At 18.5% G+C, this 18,026-nt stretch overlaps 3 protein-coding genes across 3 annotated transcripts; 1 reads left to right on the forward strand and 2 right to left on the reverse strand.

Annotated features, from left to right (window-relative positions):
* Nucleotides 1-279: 279 nt before the first annotated feature.
* On the forward strand, nucleotides 280-1,545 carry SRAE_2000401600 (Inositol-pentakisphosphate 2-kinase; the record flags this gene model as incomplete). The annotated part of the gene is made up of 2 exons (XM_024642836.1): nucleotides 280-958; nucleotides 1,013-1,545. 2 exons carry the CDS (start codon nucleotides 280-282, stop codon nucleotides 1,543-1,545), a joined length of 1,212 nt encoding a protein of 403 aa, XP_024508567.1.
* A 534-nt stretch (nucleotides 1,546-2,079) lies between these two features.
* Nucleotides 2,080-4,340, reverse strand: SRAE_2000401700 (FI21212p1; the record flags this gene model as incomplete). The annotated part of the gene is made up of 5 exons (XM_024642837.1): nucleotides 2,080-2,327; nucleotides 2,380-3,444; nucleotides 3,633-3,731; nucleotides 3,956-4,082; nucleotides 4,152-4,340. 5 exons carry the CDS (start codon nucleotides 4,338-4,340, stop codon nucleotides 2,080-2,082), a joined length of 1,728 nt encoding a protein of 575 aa, XP_024508568.1.
* Nucleotides 4,341-9,638: 5,298 nt separating this feature from the next.
* Nucleotides 9,639-11,756, reverse strand: SRAE_2000401800 (Arrestin-like, N-terminal domain and Arrestin C-terminal-like domain and Arrestin, C-terminal domain and Immunoglobulin E-set domain-containing protein; the record flags this gene model as incomplete). The annotated part of the gene is made up of 1 exon (XM_024642838.1): nucleotides 9,639-11,756. The coding sequence occupies one exon, from the start codon at nucleotides 11,754-11,756 to the stop codon at nucleotides 9,639-9,641; it is 2,118 nt and encodes a 705-aa protein (XP_024508569.1).
* Nucleotides 11,757-18,026: the final 6,270 nt, after the last annotated feature.

The following is an 18,026-nucleotide window of genomic DNA, read 5'->3' on the forward strand; positions in this document are numbered from 1 at the left end:
ATTTTCATTTTTATAAATGTGTCTTTCTTTATTTAATTTATACTTATTATTAATACTAATTATTTTAATTTTTCTAGTTTCAGTTTTAACACACTCCAAGTTATGATTGTTGATCTCTCTGAATATGAATCTTTTTGCTACCGGGGTGAAGGTAGAGCTAACTATGTTGTATCTGCTAAAAACTCTAAAACAGGTGTTAGAATTGTTTGGAGATTTAGTAAAAATAAACAAACTGGTTTAGCAAATTTTAATTCAATTTCAAAATTGGTGTATCATTATATGGATAAATTTATATCTCCATTATTTAGTGAAAAATATCTTGCAAAATGTAAAGTTGTCTCTTTTTCTATATACGACGCTCATTTACTTAGTAAGCTGCCAACATTACCTGTAAATTTATTCATTAAAAATATTAATGAATTAAAAAATCAAGAGAAATATCCTAAAGAATTGGCTTTACTTAAATTACAATTAGCACCACAAGATTGTACATATATTTCTGCATTAGAGATGTTAGATGCAACTGAAATTTATGTGGATAATTCTTCTATTAATAAAATGATTCAAAATTCTCCATTTCAATCACCAACTATAACTTTTGAAATTAAACCTAAACAAGGTTTTTATCAGGTTCATTTTAATGTTGATAATTGTGATACCAATTTAAATAATTCTTTATCAAACATGTATTTTCCCTATTGCAATAATTGTGTTTTACAACTTGAAAAATGGAAGTCACAGGCGTTTGCAAAAATGTATGATTTTTGTCCCTTAGATTTATATAGTGGTGATAAAAAACGAATGGTTAAAGCAATAAAATCATTAATAGATGATCCACATAGAAATATGAGAATATTTAAAGATGGTATAGAAATACATTCAAATGAAGGACAGGTAGGAAAAGAAGGATTAGAAAAAAGTATTGGTGAATTAAGTAAATATATTGAAAATAATAATGGTAATATTAATATTGTTGATGTACTTGTTGATGCACTAAGTTGTATATTAATAGGTGTCAATAATAATGATTCTAAAAATTTTTCTATTCAACCAACATCAATTATTAATGAATTATTGATGGGACAACAGATAGATAAAATTGGATTAGTTGAGGGTATCAAAATTTTAAGACAATTTTCATTAAAAGATCGTTCAAAATTTAATGATATTTGTCAATGGACAACAAAAAATCTTTCATCAATTGTTGAATCTAATAGTAATGAAAATAAATTATGGCAATATTTGTTAGCTGCAACATTGAAAGATTGTTCTCTAATGATAAGTATGAAATTAATTAATTCTACTATAAAGGATCTCTTTTCAAAAGATTTGGAGAGTATAGTAACAATTTACCCTAATGCATCTCAAAGTTATCCATTACATTTCATTTATTCAATTAAAGTTGTTGACTTAGATCCAAAATCTCCAAAAAATCTTGTCAATTCATATGCACGGTTTTTGGAGGGACTTAAATTATTACAATTAAATCCATCACTACGTATATCTTGCCTTCAATCATCAACAAAGCAATCAAATGATAGTTAAATATTTTATTATAAACTTTTTTTTTTTATAACCAAAGAAATAAAATGGTACATTAATTTTTTATAACCTTATAATGTATAAATGAAATATATAAATTAATAAAAATTTTTATATATAAGTTGTAAAAGTATCAAAAAAATTTTATTAAAATTAAGTAGAAGCTTTTGAGGATCATTTTTGTTTATCAAAAGACTATAATTTAATTAGATTATATACTTTAGTTTTTTTATCATAATTCTAAAAAACAATTGTTTTAAAATTTTTTTAAAAAGTAAATATTTTTTTATTTGAAATAACTTGATGATATATTGTATGTATATTAAACTTTTAATATCTTAATAATATAATAGTAATTACTTTAAAAACAATTAAATTTATATAAAATAAAGTAATAATTAAAATAAAAAAAAAATAATAACCTTAAAGTTTTATAAATTTAAAACAAAATTTAAAATATTTTTTTTTTTTATTTTTTTTTTGTCGATTAATTTATCATTTTACTTTTTCTTAATTAAAGCTCTTCTTAAATTTTTATTAAATGCATCCAAAAAAATGTTTGGCATTATCTTGTGGAAAACCACTTGCTATCCTTAATGGATGTTTATTTTGAAGACGATAGTATTCTTTACCAACAAATATATAACTTAATCCATTTGATGAAGAGTATGCTGCATCTATTTTTGATGGAATTTTACAATCACCACAATTTTTAAATATACTTGATATTGGTTTTTTAATACTTGGATGACGTTGATTAGATTTAAATATCCAATATGTATCATCTAAAATAAAAAAAAATTTTTTTTAATAATTATAATATTTATTAAAACTTACTTTTAAATATATATGGTAATTCATTAAGATAAAAATGAAATACAGCATCAACACTATCACTACCAAGATTAGGTATACCTCTTGAAATTAAATTTGGATAATTTTTTCTTATTACAAAATTTCTATCAAGTATCCAATATTTATTTTGTTGAAACATATAAAAATCACCATTACTATCCATCGTTATACCGTCTATCTTACCCGTTATAGATGGCCAAAAATCAGAAATACGTTTTGTTTTTGATGGGTTTATTTTAGAATTTTCTAAATGAAACATCCAATTATCTTTAAATATAATAACTGTTTCATTAAATAATTCTACTATTGCATCAATTGATGAATCTTTACATAAATTAGGATGTCTCATTTTTATATTATATGATTTCATATTCATTATTGTTGGGAGATTGTTTATCTCTTGTTTTAAATTTCCTTCTGATTGATAAGAATATTTTGTTTTAGGGAAATTTTTATTTAATGATATAATATCTTTTTCTTTATCTACCATAGGTGGTATTTTATTTTTATTAAAATAATAATTATTTTTATAAATATATTGTAAATTATTTTTAGATGATACCTTTAAATATTTACCATAAATATGAAAAATACCTTCAATATCATCTCTTCCTAATTTTAAATATTTTAATGGACTAAGATGATAAAATGGTCTCATTATACTATCATGACGATATGAATGTTTTAATCCTAAAGAATGACCAATTTCATGAACAGCTGTTGAAAAAAGACTAATACCATGATGATGATAACCAATAGAAAAATATTCATCATCATCAAAATGAACTTCACCACCATATCTTGGAAAATATCCATGTCCTAATATACCTCCTGGTCCATCAAAATCTTCATCGTCTCCATGTTTTCTTTTATAAAATCCTACTTTAATGTCAGCTGGTCCATTTTTAATATATAAAAATGTTAATGGTGTATCTTGTTGCCAAACACCAAATGCTCTTGTTAAAGTTCTATAAACAAGATGTCTTGGAAATTTAGAAGAATGTTGTGATATTGTCCAACTTATATTTATTTTACCCCAATGAGATCCTATAATTAATATATATATTTATCAAATAATAATAAAAATATAATTAATCAAAAAAATAAATTATTCAAATATATTTATAATAATATTTATTTATTATTAATATACATATTTATTAGTATAATTTTAGTAATATAAAAATAAATTACTAATAAAATTAACAAGTTTACAGTATCTCAAAGATACTTACCTTCAAAAACATATCTTCTTCCTCGTTCTTTTTTAAAAATATCCTTATTTCCACATCTGCCTTTTTTCATTAATTTAATTGTTTCATTATCCAGATGCCCTAAAAATAAGATTGAATTTGAAAAAAAAAAATGAAGTTAAATTTGTTTTTTTATATTATTATATTAAAGTAAACAAATGCTTGTAATTAAATATTTTTACACAAAGATAAATTAATTTAATTCTTAAAAAATATTTTTATTTCTTAAATAAATATATCTATTAGCTGTCACAAGTTGAAGTACCTGTTTATCAATCATTTATTTTTTACAATATTATACTTACCAGTTTTATTTAATCCAACAAATTTTTGAAATTTTGCAATTGCACGCCTAAGTCGCCTTCTTTTAGTATCATTATTTTTGTCCTTTAATTTGACACTTTTCAAATAACCAAAGCGATGAAGAAATTTCTAAAAACAAACAAAAAAAAAATAAATGAAAAGAATAATTTTCATTTAATAAATGAATGAGTAACATACAATGGCGTCCTCCTCTGATCTATTAAATTTTAAATCATATTTTGACACATTACTTTTACCACTACTAATATATTCATCATCAATTAGATTGATAATTTTTGTATTAAAATGATTCTGTAATTCTTTTTCTTTATTAATAATAATACCCTTTTCATTAGATTCATTTGACAATATTATGGGAATTATCATAAATAAAAAATATAATGTTAATAAATTAATAAAATTTTTCTCCACTATTATCATAATCAGTTTGACAAGTAAAAATTAAAAATGTTTCTCAGTCAAAATACAATTTATTATATATATCTTGATCTTAACATTCATTAAAATGATCCTTTAATTTTATTTTATTTTTCAATTAGAAAAGCCTATACAAACACCAAAGAATTTTTTTTTTTATTGCTATAACCAATTTGTTGTTCTAACAAAAAAATAAGTAATAATTACTATTGTTAAAAGTATAATTTACAAAACAATAAACATTTAAACAAATAAATGTAAAGGTTTAAAAAAAAAGAAAAATAGGAATATTATTTATAAAAATTAAAAAATATGAGTAATGAAAAAGGTAACATAAAGCCATAAAATTCTATTGTTTTAATATTGTTAAAAAGATATTAAACTCAAAAAGTAGAAATATATAAAATATATTATAAAATTTTTAATATGATTCAAACAAATATTAAAATATTATATTGAAAGAGATATTAGATTAAAAATGATAACTAAAATTTTTATTAAATATAACGAAATAAATAAATATGATCAAATAATTGAAGACTTAATTTTTTTAGAAAAAATTTGCATTTTCAAAACAATTTTATATCATTGTTATAAATAAAAAACACATATCAATCATTAAGAAATACTTTACTTTTTAAATACAATTTTTTAGTTGTCAGTTTAAAAAATAATGAAAAAACGATATTATTTTTTTTTAATCCATATTACCAACTTATATTTTTTTTAAATGATTTTTATATAAATTTATATTAATATTAAAAGAACAAATCAAGATTTTTTTTAATATCATAATTATTTTTTTTTGATTTATACATGAAAAATATGTTTCATAAAAATTATTTTAATTAACAATCTTTTTTTTTTTAAATATTTTATACATATAATTTTAATAAAATATAAAATAAATAGAATCATGAAAAGTAGTTATTTCTTGATATTTTTAATATTTATAAATAATAATATTATATTATTATAAATTAAGATATAAATATATAATAAATTGTATAAAAATAAAAAAATATGATGATAATGGAATAAAGAAATTTCAATAATTTATAAAATATATAGATTAAGTAGATATAAAAATTATCCTTAACAAAAGTAAATTAATCATTTTTCTTATTGTCTTCATAGTCTTAAATATTTATTAAACATTCAAATAAATTACATTTATTAGATTAATTTTACCTCATCAACTGAGTGTATAAGAAACAAACACGTACTGATATATGTGAGGTTTATTAATGAACTTCTAATTGTCATTAAAAAAATAATTTACTTTTTTTTTTATCAGTAACAATAACAGTAAAGTAAAATTTTATTTTTATTATTTTTACCTTAATTTAATGCCTCCCATAATTATATATTTATATAATTATTTATCAAAACAGATATATATATATTCTACATATTATCAATATAATTAAAAATGTATAATAACGAAGTATTACAAAATAAAGATAACTATTAAAAAATAAAGTGATAAGATAAAAATAATTTAAGATATTTAAAATTTATGGAAAAATTAATATTCTTGATACAATATTTATGTATTTTAATGATAGAATGGTCAGTATAATAAATAAATATCATAATAACATTATTATAATCGTATGTGTTTCCTTATTATTATCTATTTGTTTCAATATATATAAATGTATATATATATATTATAAAATGTACCAATTTATATATTAAATGAAGATGACGTAAATATAGAATTTTTTCCTAAAATTATACAAATATATAATATAATGTTCACTCCACCCAAAGATGATTCCCAGGACTTGGTGTATACATTTATTTTGATTATATTATATTTTATATATATATACTTTACTCTAACATATAAATGACAATTTTATCTTAAAATGACACTCTTTAAAGTTGTAAAATTGATGAATAAAAAAATAGAATTTAGAAAAAAAAAATATAATAAAATAAATATTCTTTAAAAATTTTTAAAATCAAAATGGAACATTTATATGACATATCTTTTATCATTATTTGAAAATTTTTTAATAAAAAGTTGATGAAAAGATAAATTATTAGTCATTTGAGAATTAATTGTTTTACAAAAAAAAAAGATGAAAGAAGTAAAGATAATACAAAAAAAAAGGAAAAGTTTTAAGGTATTAGTTAATATTATAACATTTTTTATTATATGTTTTTAAAAGATTTATTTCTTATAAAGTTTAAAAATTATATTTTTATGGTATGTTCCTTTTTATTAGATAGATAATATCAATGAATAAAGTTTTTGATTTTTACTCAACAAAAGTAATGGCATGGGAAAATACGAAAAAGTAAAAATTACAAAAAAAAAGATACATTGTATTTTTGTTAAATTATTTGAAAAAGATAAAAGAGTAGAAAGTAAATGGTATAAATATATATAATATATCACATCTTCATGGTATAGTTATATTTTTATACTATTAATCTATTATATATATAGTTATTCACTAATTTCATAACATATCATCTATTGAGTATACAAAATTGTTTAAAGATCATTAATTGGAAAAAACTGTTAATAGTTGTGGTAGATGTATATTATATGAGATACAAAAAATGCATCATATCTTCCAAAAATTAATAACATGTTTATGTGAAATTTTTGTTATTAGCTTTGATAGGTATTTATAAATTAAAAAAAAAAAAAGAAGAAAGATATTATAAATAGATAAAATTACTTCGAATGAATATTGTATATATTATAATCACCAACATACTTGTAAATAAAACTATTTCTTTTATAACAAGATTACTTTTCAAGCTACAAATTGCATCTTTTTCAACGACATATATCTTATCGCTAAACTTGAGAAGTTATAAAATATATAAACCTTTCAAAGAATATAGATAAAATTTAAGTTAAATCAAATAATACACATAAGAATATATGATTTTAATTAACAATTTTATATAATATACTATTATAATTAGTATTTCTAATAAAATAATAAAAAAAAATTTTTATCATTAAATAAAATATTACATATAAGTATTAGTAAACATTAAATGTGAAAAAAAAATTTTAAATTAAGATTTTCTTTTAATTGTTTTAAAAAAAACCAAAAATTATAAAAAAAAATTAAAGATTAAACAAAAATTTTCTTATAATATAAAATTATACAAAATAACCAAATGATTACCTAGCCTAAATTAATATATTTCAAATAATAAAAATAAATATTTTTATAAAAATAATTATCCTTAATAATTAAAAAAAATTTTTTTAATTTTCCTCTCATCTCTCCTACACTACATAATAAATAATGGTTTAATAACAAATTATTATAAAACTTCTTTTTATAATAAAATGTTTGACAATAAAATTGACAAAAAAATAAATAAAGATATATATACATAAATTTTCTATCAACCTGGTTATCATTTTAATAAAAATATATATAAAAAATATATTAAAACATCTGTCTGTTATTTACAATTAATCTTCGAAGATAATCTTTTGTTAAAAAAAAAAAACTTAATTTTATTTGTTAAAAGTGAATAGACAAAAATTAAAAATGTTTTTTTTTTCCTTGTAGTGGAAAGTGATAAAATAAAATTTATGATTCTTAATTTTAATCTTATGACAAATGTGTGTTGTTCTTCAATTATATTCAAGAAGTAATTTTTTTTTTATTAATCTTAATTTTTTCTTAAAAAATTTGTAGAAAATAAAATATAGAAAAATATACTTTTAATTTTAGTGTTAGTATTTTTATATAAATATTATCAACAAATTTAATAATTCATATCACAAAAATGTTTCTTTTTTATACATAATTTATTCCTCGCCTTCAGACATTTGATAAAATTTTTTTTTTTCTTCAAATTATTCAAAGGTAAAAGTCATAAAATTTCTTTCGTTTGTTAATTAACATTTATTGTAATAAATGATGGTATTTTTTAATCTTATCAATATCACATTATTTTAATTTAAATTTCTTTTTTTTTTATTTACGATCATTTGTAATACAAAAATCTTTTTAAGCTACAAAATGTTTTTTACACTGATTCTAAATAATCTTTCTATTTATAAAAATAAATTTGAATAATAAAATATTATTTAATAAATATTTTTAATTATAATCGATTTATTAAAACTTTGTCAAGTCAATTATATATGACATTAATTGATAGATAAAATATTTAAATATGCCAATAAAAGAAATTTAATAAATTTAAAATATTTAGTTAATAGAATGTCATTTTTTAAATGATGAACTATCTCATATTATTTAATACATTAAAATTGTTAAAAGATATTGAATGATTATAAAGAAATTTTCAATTATTGTTTTTAATAAATATTTTTGAATATTTTCTTTATTTTGAGAATAAATTTTTATTTTTATTAATATATGGAAAAATTTTAACATTCTTTTATTAAATTTATTTTCAAGTCTTTGTTTTTTTTTTAATTAAATTAATATAATGTACTATTTGTTTTTCCGTTTAATAAAAATCTTCCTAAATAACTAGACAAATTAATATAAAATGTATGATACAATAATTAAATAAAATTGTTATTTATTTTTCAATAAAAATCATCCTATTTTAAAACTGATTAATTTTATCATACTTTCTTATCATCAAAAAAAAAAAAATGGATTGCTCATAAATTATAACAATCAAAAAAAGATAAAAAATATATTATAATTTAAATGAGGTAGGTAGTCAAAAAATTTATGATATTAATTTAATCTCAATATTAAAAAAAAGTTTATAACGTTATCTTTAATATTTACATTTTCAAATTCATTTATAATTTTTATTATCTTGTTGTTATAATATATTTTTTAAATATCCAAATGATAATTATAGTGATTAAAAAATATTACAATTTTTATGTTTTTGAAATATTATAGTCAATTAACAAAATTACACATTAATATCACATATTAAAATATAAAGTTTTATCTTTAACAATTATAAATAGATTTTTTTTATACTATTTAAAAATTCATTCTACTTAATTTATTCTTATATAAAGTATTTAAAAATTGAAATTTGAAACAATAAAAAAAAAGCAATAACTTTTATCATTTATGTATTATAATAATCAATTTAAAAAAATTAATTTCCATCATCATTTTATACTGTAAATAGTTGGATTTTTGAATTTGGAGATATTTACAATAAATTGAATGTTCAAAGACAAGATATATTAATTTTTGGTATTAACACTCGGGATGATATATTAAAAAAAAATAAAAAATTCTTTATTTTTTTTTAACTTTCTTGTTCAACTGCTGTTGATACATCAATTTTACCATTTTCATTGGCTTTTGTTGCTGTTGATACCATGTGTGTTGTAGATGAAATTTTTTCATGAATAACAATTGTCCTATTACCATCTTCATCTATCTCTTCATATGTCTCTACTGTCTTATTTTCATTCCCATTTAATGTTTCATCTTCATCTTCTTTTATCATTTCATTAAAAATTCCTTTAGCTTCTTCTGCTGAAACTTGACCATCTGTTGATGTTGTTGTTATCACTTTTTCAATTGTTGTTATAACAGTATTACCATCATCATCTATCTCTTCTTTTGTTTCAATTATTTTTTCAACATGTACATTAGGATCAATATTTCCTTCATCATCATTTTCATTGTCTTCTTTTGATAATTTTTCATTTTTATCTATAACAACATTTAATATTGATGAATCATTATCTGAACCAATTTTAACATCATCATCTGGTTCCTCAATTAATGGTTTTACATTACTTTTCTCATTAGAAATATTTTCATTATTATCATTAGAAATTTCAATTGTTGGTGATGATTGATGTTCTATTAAATAATGTAATTCTTTTTTATCCTCAATAGGTGAGTCATTATTCACTTTAATAAGTGTTTCTGTTTTTACAACAATATCACCATTCTGATCTAATTCAGTTATTTCTGTTGTGGTTTTTATTATTTCTTTTACAACATCACCATTTTCTTTTTTTTCAATTATTTTTGTTATTATTGTTTCTCTTCCAGTTTCAGGTTCATCACTTTCTTTACTAAATTCACTTTTACTAGTAACTTCTTCAGGTATTTCTTCTAAAGGTTCTCTTTTAATAATATTTTCTGGAACTTCTAATATAAGATGTGTTGGAGTATCTGGTGCTTGAATTGATTCAACTTCTTGTTTAATAACTTCATCAGCATTTATCAAGACTGGATAAATAGGAGCATATTTAAATGGTCCACCAATTAAGGTTTTGTCATTCTCATCACTATCAGAGAATTCTTGTGGACCTAATGGAAATTCTTTATACTCAATATTTATACCTTCTGTTGGTAAAGGAAGTATAATTATTGGTAATTCAAGAAGGATTTGATCTCCAAACGTTACTTGAATACAATACTCAATTTTAATGAAAGGAGTTTTTCTAAATTTCAATGTTGCAATTGAAGGTGAAGAATCCATCATATTTGTTTTATTATATGATAAACTATAATTTTTATCATTTCCAATATTATCATCCTCTCCATCCCAAAATGTTGTTGGTATAACTGGTGGTATTGTCATATATTCAACATCATCTTTTGCAATATTTTTTTTCTTTTTAATTGCATCGTTCTTCTCAAGTTTTCTAAGAACTAATGTTCTATACATGACTGTTTTTGTACCATCAACATCACCATCAACAAGTGTTGCTTTATCAACAAGTCTCACATCAACTTTTTCTACAAAATTTTTTGAACTTTTATTTTGAACTTTAAATGTTCCTAAAACTTTTTCACCTGGAAAATATACATTTTTAGGTAGGGTAACCTCTGCTTGTAATTTTCCACGACAACAACAACCACCATAAAGACATGTCTCATTTGCTCCAACAGTATTTATTTTTGATGGAACAACTAATTCTTTATTATTATCTGGTGGGCATATAACAGTAAAACCTTTCTTGGCAGTATACTGAACTGAAAGCACATCATCAGTTTGGAAAGTAATTCTAGCAAAATATCTAATAAAAGCATTAGGAGATTCATAAGATGTTGGGCATCCTTTTGGTAATGGGCATTCAAAAGGAAGACTATATGTATAATTTGGTTTCCATAAAAAATGTCCTGGTTCAGGATGACCTGGTGGTCTTTCAAGAAGTACAAAATCTTTATCAAAAAATACTTTTTCAACTTCACCACTTTTTGATGAAGCATCATCTCTCCAAGCTGCTCTTCCTTTAAATTGAAGTTTTATAGCTTTTATCGTAACTTGTTCATTTAAATTAACTTTTACTGTTCCTGTAATACGTTCACCACCATGAAATAATGGTTCTGAACCAGCATCAAAAGAGATCTCAAAAAGATTAAATATTGAACAATTTTCTTTATTTTTTTGATTTTCCATTATTATTAAAAACTTTCTTTTTTTTTATTAAAACAATATATAAAAAAATATATATATATTTATTAATATCAATATATATGCCTAAATTCTATGGTGCACCTAAAATATAATATAAAAATATATTAAAAAAAAAATTTATTAAAAAAGAATAGGAAATATAAATGATAATTTAAAATAAAATAAGCGATACAATATAATAAAAAAGATTAAAATGAAAAATAGAAAAGAAAATTAAATTTCCTTTTAATTAGAAGATGCCCTTTATGAATGTCCCGAAGGATATCCTAATCTATGAAAAATGAAACAATTATTATCATTAACTCATTTCTTTAAAACTATATTTTAAAAAATAACGATATTCATATGAAAAATGTTATAATATGAAAAATAATATACATGTATCATCTTCATTAATCTTTTTTCTCATTTTATTACTATTATGAAGATAAAAAAAAAAAATAAAACCATATACAATAAAATAAAACTAAATAAAGAATAAAAATAATAGCTAATATAAAAAAATTACTTATAAAAGAATAATATTAGATGTAATAAAAAATTTTAAATGTAATACAATTATTTTATATATTATTAAATATTTGACAAAGTATCTTTTCAAATTTTTAATATTATACTTATTATTTTCATTATTTAATTTTTTTTTTTATTTTATTTTTGATATGGGAATAAAATTTTAAACATTAAAAATTTATGAACATAATTAATAATAAATTTTTAAAACTTATATTGTTATAGTTATATATATATAATAAATTTAGATACAAAATAAAGAACAGTTATAGTTAATTTTATTTTAAAGTTTAAAGGACATAAACGACAAAATAATACCAAGAAGATTGATGAATGGGTTCCATCACCATCAGGAACATCAATCAACTATTAGAGGATGGCAAATATTAGAAAATGAGATTGGGGTATAATGAAAAGAAAAGGATACTGATTTGTGGTCTAAAAAGATATTATCTTAATCTTTTTCAAAGAACATATTGTGAGATTCGAACTTATGTAAATATAATTCTTAATTGCATGAGAATATTTTTATTTAAATATCTTAATAAATGTATTATTTAGATATAAATATTTTATAAAAAAAAGTATATATATATAATAAATTATTATATATAAAATCAAATATTATAAATAATAGAAAAAAAAAAACAATTCCAGTTACCGTTATATTAATTTATATTTAGTAGAATGAAAACTACAAATAAAACAAATATAAAAATAAATTTGTTTGAAATATGATAACTTTAATAGACATCTGGTGACTATCAAAAGTTAACTCTAATTCATCTAACATGCCACACCTTGTTTATTTATTTTATTTTGTTTTTTTTTTGTTTGAAAAACATGTAAATATATAGAAATTATTAATGTAAATAGGAAACACTGTATTTTATTATATATTTAATGTGATAAAGAATTATTCTATCAAAAAAAATAATGAAATGAAAACATTTATATATTAATTAACAAGTCAGAATAATATATTAAAATGTTAAACTTTGATAAATGAATAGCACACTTCAATTAATAGTCTACTCTCCCACTTAATAAATATTAAATGCCGTTCTTAATTATAAAGTGAATAGCTTTTATAAAATAAACCTTGTAGTGACTGGTTAATATGTCAGTAACTGATAATAATGAAAGACAATTTAAATTGTGACATGTCATTTTTAACATTTATATATATATATATATATATTTCTTGCAACGCAATAACTGTTTTGGTATTCCCTATAAACTAACAAAATATAAAAAAAAAAATAGCTTAAATTTTAAAATATAAAGAGTACATTTTTAATCTAAGTGCCTTTCTAACTTTCAATAAAAATCTCACTTCATTTTTTTTTTTAACTTTATAAATAAAAAAAAAACCTACACATAAATATATATATAGGATTTGTTTTTGACAAATCGGCATATCTTTTTTGTATTTAAGAATTTTAAAAGTATAAAAAAAAAATGAAAAAAGTTTTAAAAATATAAAAAAAAATAATTTTTTCATTATATCTTTAAGTAGTTATTCACATAAAGTACTAAATAAAAAGTTATTTAAAAAGAAATTATATAACATATGTATATTATATAAAAACAAAAAGATACTTCAATTACACTTTATACTACTTTTTGTTATGGAGGAAAAAGTTTAATAAGAAAATAAAAGTAACAAAAATTCTTGTCTTTTGTCAATTTTAAAATATTAATTTGTTACTAGTTGCCTCCTATCTATTTAATGTTAATATTATTAATAAAAAAGTAATAATAAAAATCAACTTTTTATACATTAAAAATTTTACACCTGTAAAAATGTTTCATGATAAGGTAAATAATAATTTAAATATATAATAAACAATATAATTTGAGAAAATTATTATATTTTATCATAAATATAGAATGAAGTTAAAATTGTTCACATAAAATACATATTGTATTTTAGAGTAAAAAAAAAAATATATATTAATTGAAAAATATGTTATCAATAAAACAATAGTGATACGTCATAAAAATTATATGCTATCAATAATATACAATGATATTGATGGAATATATACTTTTTTTTTTAACTTGAAATAATTTTAATTCTAGTTTCATTTAAATTTAATAGTAGTAAATAAATATAAAAACATTTTTATATTAGTAAGATATAAAAAAATATACTAAATATATTATAAAAATAAATAGAAGGTTTCAAAGATATATATATATATATATATATTTTTTTTTTATTTGGATGTATATGAAAAAATATTTTAAAATTATAATAATAATAATGATGACTGTGATGATGATGATGAATAAAATAGTTTAGTTTATAATTATAAAAATTTGATTTATCAAATGAAGAAATAGGAGAGAAATACTTGTAAATTGTTACAATAAAAGTTTAATCATCTTATGCAACTTAACAAATAGACATATACATATATATATATATATATACATATAAATTTATCAAATCAAAAAGGAATAAATAATAAAAGAAGATTTAATAGATGTTATAAATTAGTATAAAAATAATTTAAATATTAAAATAATAATATAGTTTAAGTATATATATATATATAGTTTATAATAATTTAATTGTTATAATAATCATATATTCTTTAAGATTATATCTTTAATATTTTTAATAAAGAATGATATAATTACTTATAATTTGTTATATGGTTAATTATACTCCATATTTATATTTGTTTACTAAAACAGATGTAAATGATTAGTAATAGATTAGAGGTTATTGGCATATAAAGTTTTGTATAAAAAGTATAAATAATTTCTTTTTTAGTAGGAAATGTTAAAAAGGAAAATGTTTGTAATAAACATTAAAACTAAATATTTGAGGTAAAAATAATGTTTATATATTAATAATATTTATAATATAAAAGAGAATAAAATAATAATAATAAACAATATTATTAGTAATTAATAGATTAATTATATAAAGTGCAAGAGAGTTATTATATTTATTATTAATAGATAGATATATAGATATTAGATCAATTTTAATATTAAATGAGACATTTGCATTTTTGTGAAAATGTTGTAACCTCCACATTTAATAATATATGAAAGGATAACCTCAAACTATTATCTTTTCAATATACATCTCGCTATCTCTATATATCCCCCCTGTTTGGTCACCTATCTACCGCCTTTCACTAAAACTTCTAAAAAGCAAGCAATTAAAGAAATAAAAAAAGAGGTTCTGTTGACCTCTTGTATATATATATATATATATTATATTATATTTCAGCTTCCCATTCATAGAATACAGGAAGAATGATATATTGAAGTCACTTAACTCATACTTTTAAAGTTAATCAAAATAATAGAATACATTAAATTTATTAAAAAGTTATAACTACACCGGATGAAAGATAATTCTTTGATAATATATTTTCAATTAGTCATCATTATACATCTTAATGATTTCTATTTACAAACAAAATTATTAATATTAAAAATTAATATATTTTTAAAAAAAATATTTTTTTTTTCTTTCATATAAATAATTATATTTTATTATAACTTATTTGAACATATTTTAAAAATAAATTTTCTAAAGGTAAAAAAAAAAAATAAATTTACCAATAGATAATTAACATTTTTAAGAATAAATATTAAATGCTTTATATTTTTTTTTTCTTAAAAACATTTTTTATCACCAAAAAATATATAATATCAAGGAAAAAAAATAAAAGCTAAAAACAAGTTTTAATGGCAAATAAAATTAAAAAAAACATATTAAAAAAAAATTTTTTTTTTTGTATCAAAAAATAAATGAGTAATGAAGGATAAAAATAAAAAAAAAACATATGTTTATATAAATTTTTAAATAATATTTTATTATAATAAAAATGTTTGATATTAATATTTTAAAAAAAAAAAAATTAAGTGTATATGACATAGTATGTTAGATATTTATATATATATACATATTTTAAAAACACCTGAAAACAGAAATATTTTTCAAGCATAGATATTTTTAAAAAAAAAATATACAATTTTTGTTAAACATTAACATGTCATAACACTATTAAATTTTCATGATGAGTAAGAGATTGAGGACGCGTGGAATCATATTATTAATATAAAGAAGAAATTTAAAAATGAATAGAGATAGGAATGATGAGGATGTTGATGATGAAAGGTAAACTCTACTCATAATTTTTACGCAATTATTGATAAGTTGTTTTAAATGATGTTGACAGGAAACCTTGCAATTGAAAATAAACAATTGTAAGAGTTTACATTTATTTATTATAACATATAATTAATGTTTAGTCAAATATATTCACATAATAATATATTAACAATTTTTTTTTATAATCAAAAATAAATGATAATATTTATTTAAAAAAAAAAATAAATAAAATTTATATATATATTTTTTTATAATTTAATTATTTGATTATATTTTATAAGAATTTAAGATGAAACTTTTTATCATTTTTTAATATTTTTTATAACATTATTAGAAAGATTATAAATTCAATCATTTTATATTTTTAAATACCTTCGAATATGATATGTCATAGAAAATAAAATTTTGTTATAAAGATAATAAAAAGCGAAAATTATATATATCTATATATTATATATATAAGTATTAAATATAAGATATAAAATATAATAAAAAAAAATTCTTTTACTCCTACTTCTATGAGAGGGGTATCTAAAGAAAATTAAATATGTATGAAATTAAAAGAAAGTAAATATAAATTATCAAACAACAATGTAAAAACTTTTTTTTTATTTCACTTATCAGAACATGAAAAATCTATAAAGGTATAATATAATAGAAACATATTTGAATAAAATGTATTTATATTAAAATATTTACATTTCAAAATGGGGTATATTGTAAAAGTTATATGATATAAATACTTTTTAAAAGACTGTAAAAAAATATATTTAACTTGTTATAAAAAAAAATCATTTTGAATTAGAAAAGTTTATACTTTTAAAATATTTTAAAGTTTATTAATTTAATGATTGATTTATCTTTAATGATAATATTTTATTACTCTACTATATTATTTCCCTTTAATATTTAATAACATTTTTATATTTTAATAGAGTAAAATTTAAAAAAATATATATATAAATATATATATGAAAATGATATTTTTAGTTAGAAAATATGTTTATTTATGTAAAATATTTCTGAAAATTAGTTATTTTTCCTTTTACAAAAGATTTTATAATTTGTTTATTGAAGTATTAAAAAGTAAAGGTAAAAAAATATTTAATATTGAATAAATATAATAATATAAAATTATTAATTTATAATTATTTTTAATAAAAAATTTAACTAATATTATTATAATAAAATATAGAATAAAATAATTAATTTATTATTATTATTATAATAATAATATATTTAAAATTAAAAAATTTTTCATTTACAAGATATTTACACATAATTAGATAAAATATTTATCAATTTGTCTCCTTTAAAACTTCTTCTGTTACCTTGAAAATATGTTAAAAAATCAAATGAACAAGAAAATCAGTCAAATCAAAATATTTTAAATTATTAAAAAAAAGTTATTAACAAGTATGTTAAATTTTATCTGATAAAATTAATTTTATAATATACTATAATTAATTATATTTTTATTTAAATATATATAATTTATGAAAAAAAATAAGATGATTGATATTAAAATTGATATTATAAATATAAATGTTAAAATTAAATAATTGAATTAAAAGTAATCATAAGACGATATACAT

This window comes from Strongyloides ratti (genome assembly GCF_001040885.1).
Source record: "Strongyloides ratti genome assembly S_ratti_ED321, chromosome : 2".
Classification (NCBI taxonomy): domain Eukaryota; kingdom Metazoa; phylum Nematoda; class Chromadorea; order Rhabditida; family Strongyloididae; genus Strongyloides; species Strongyloides ratti.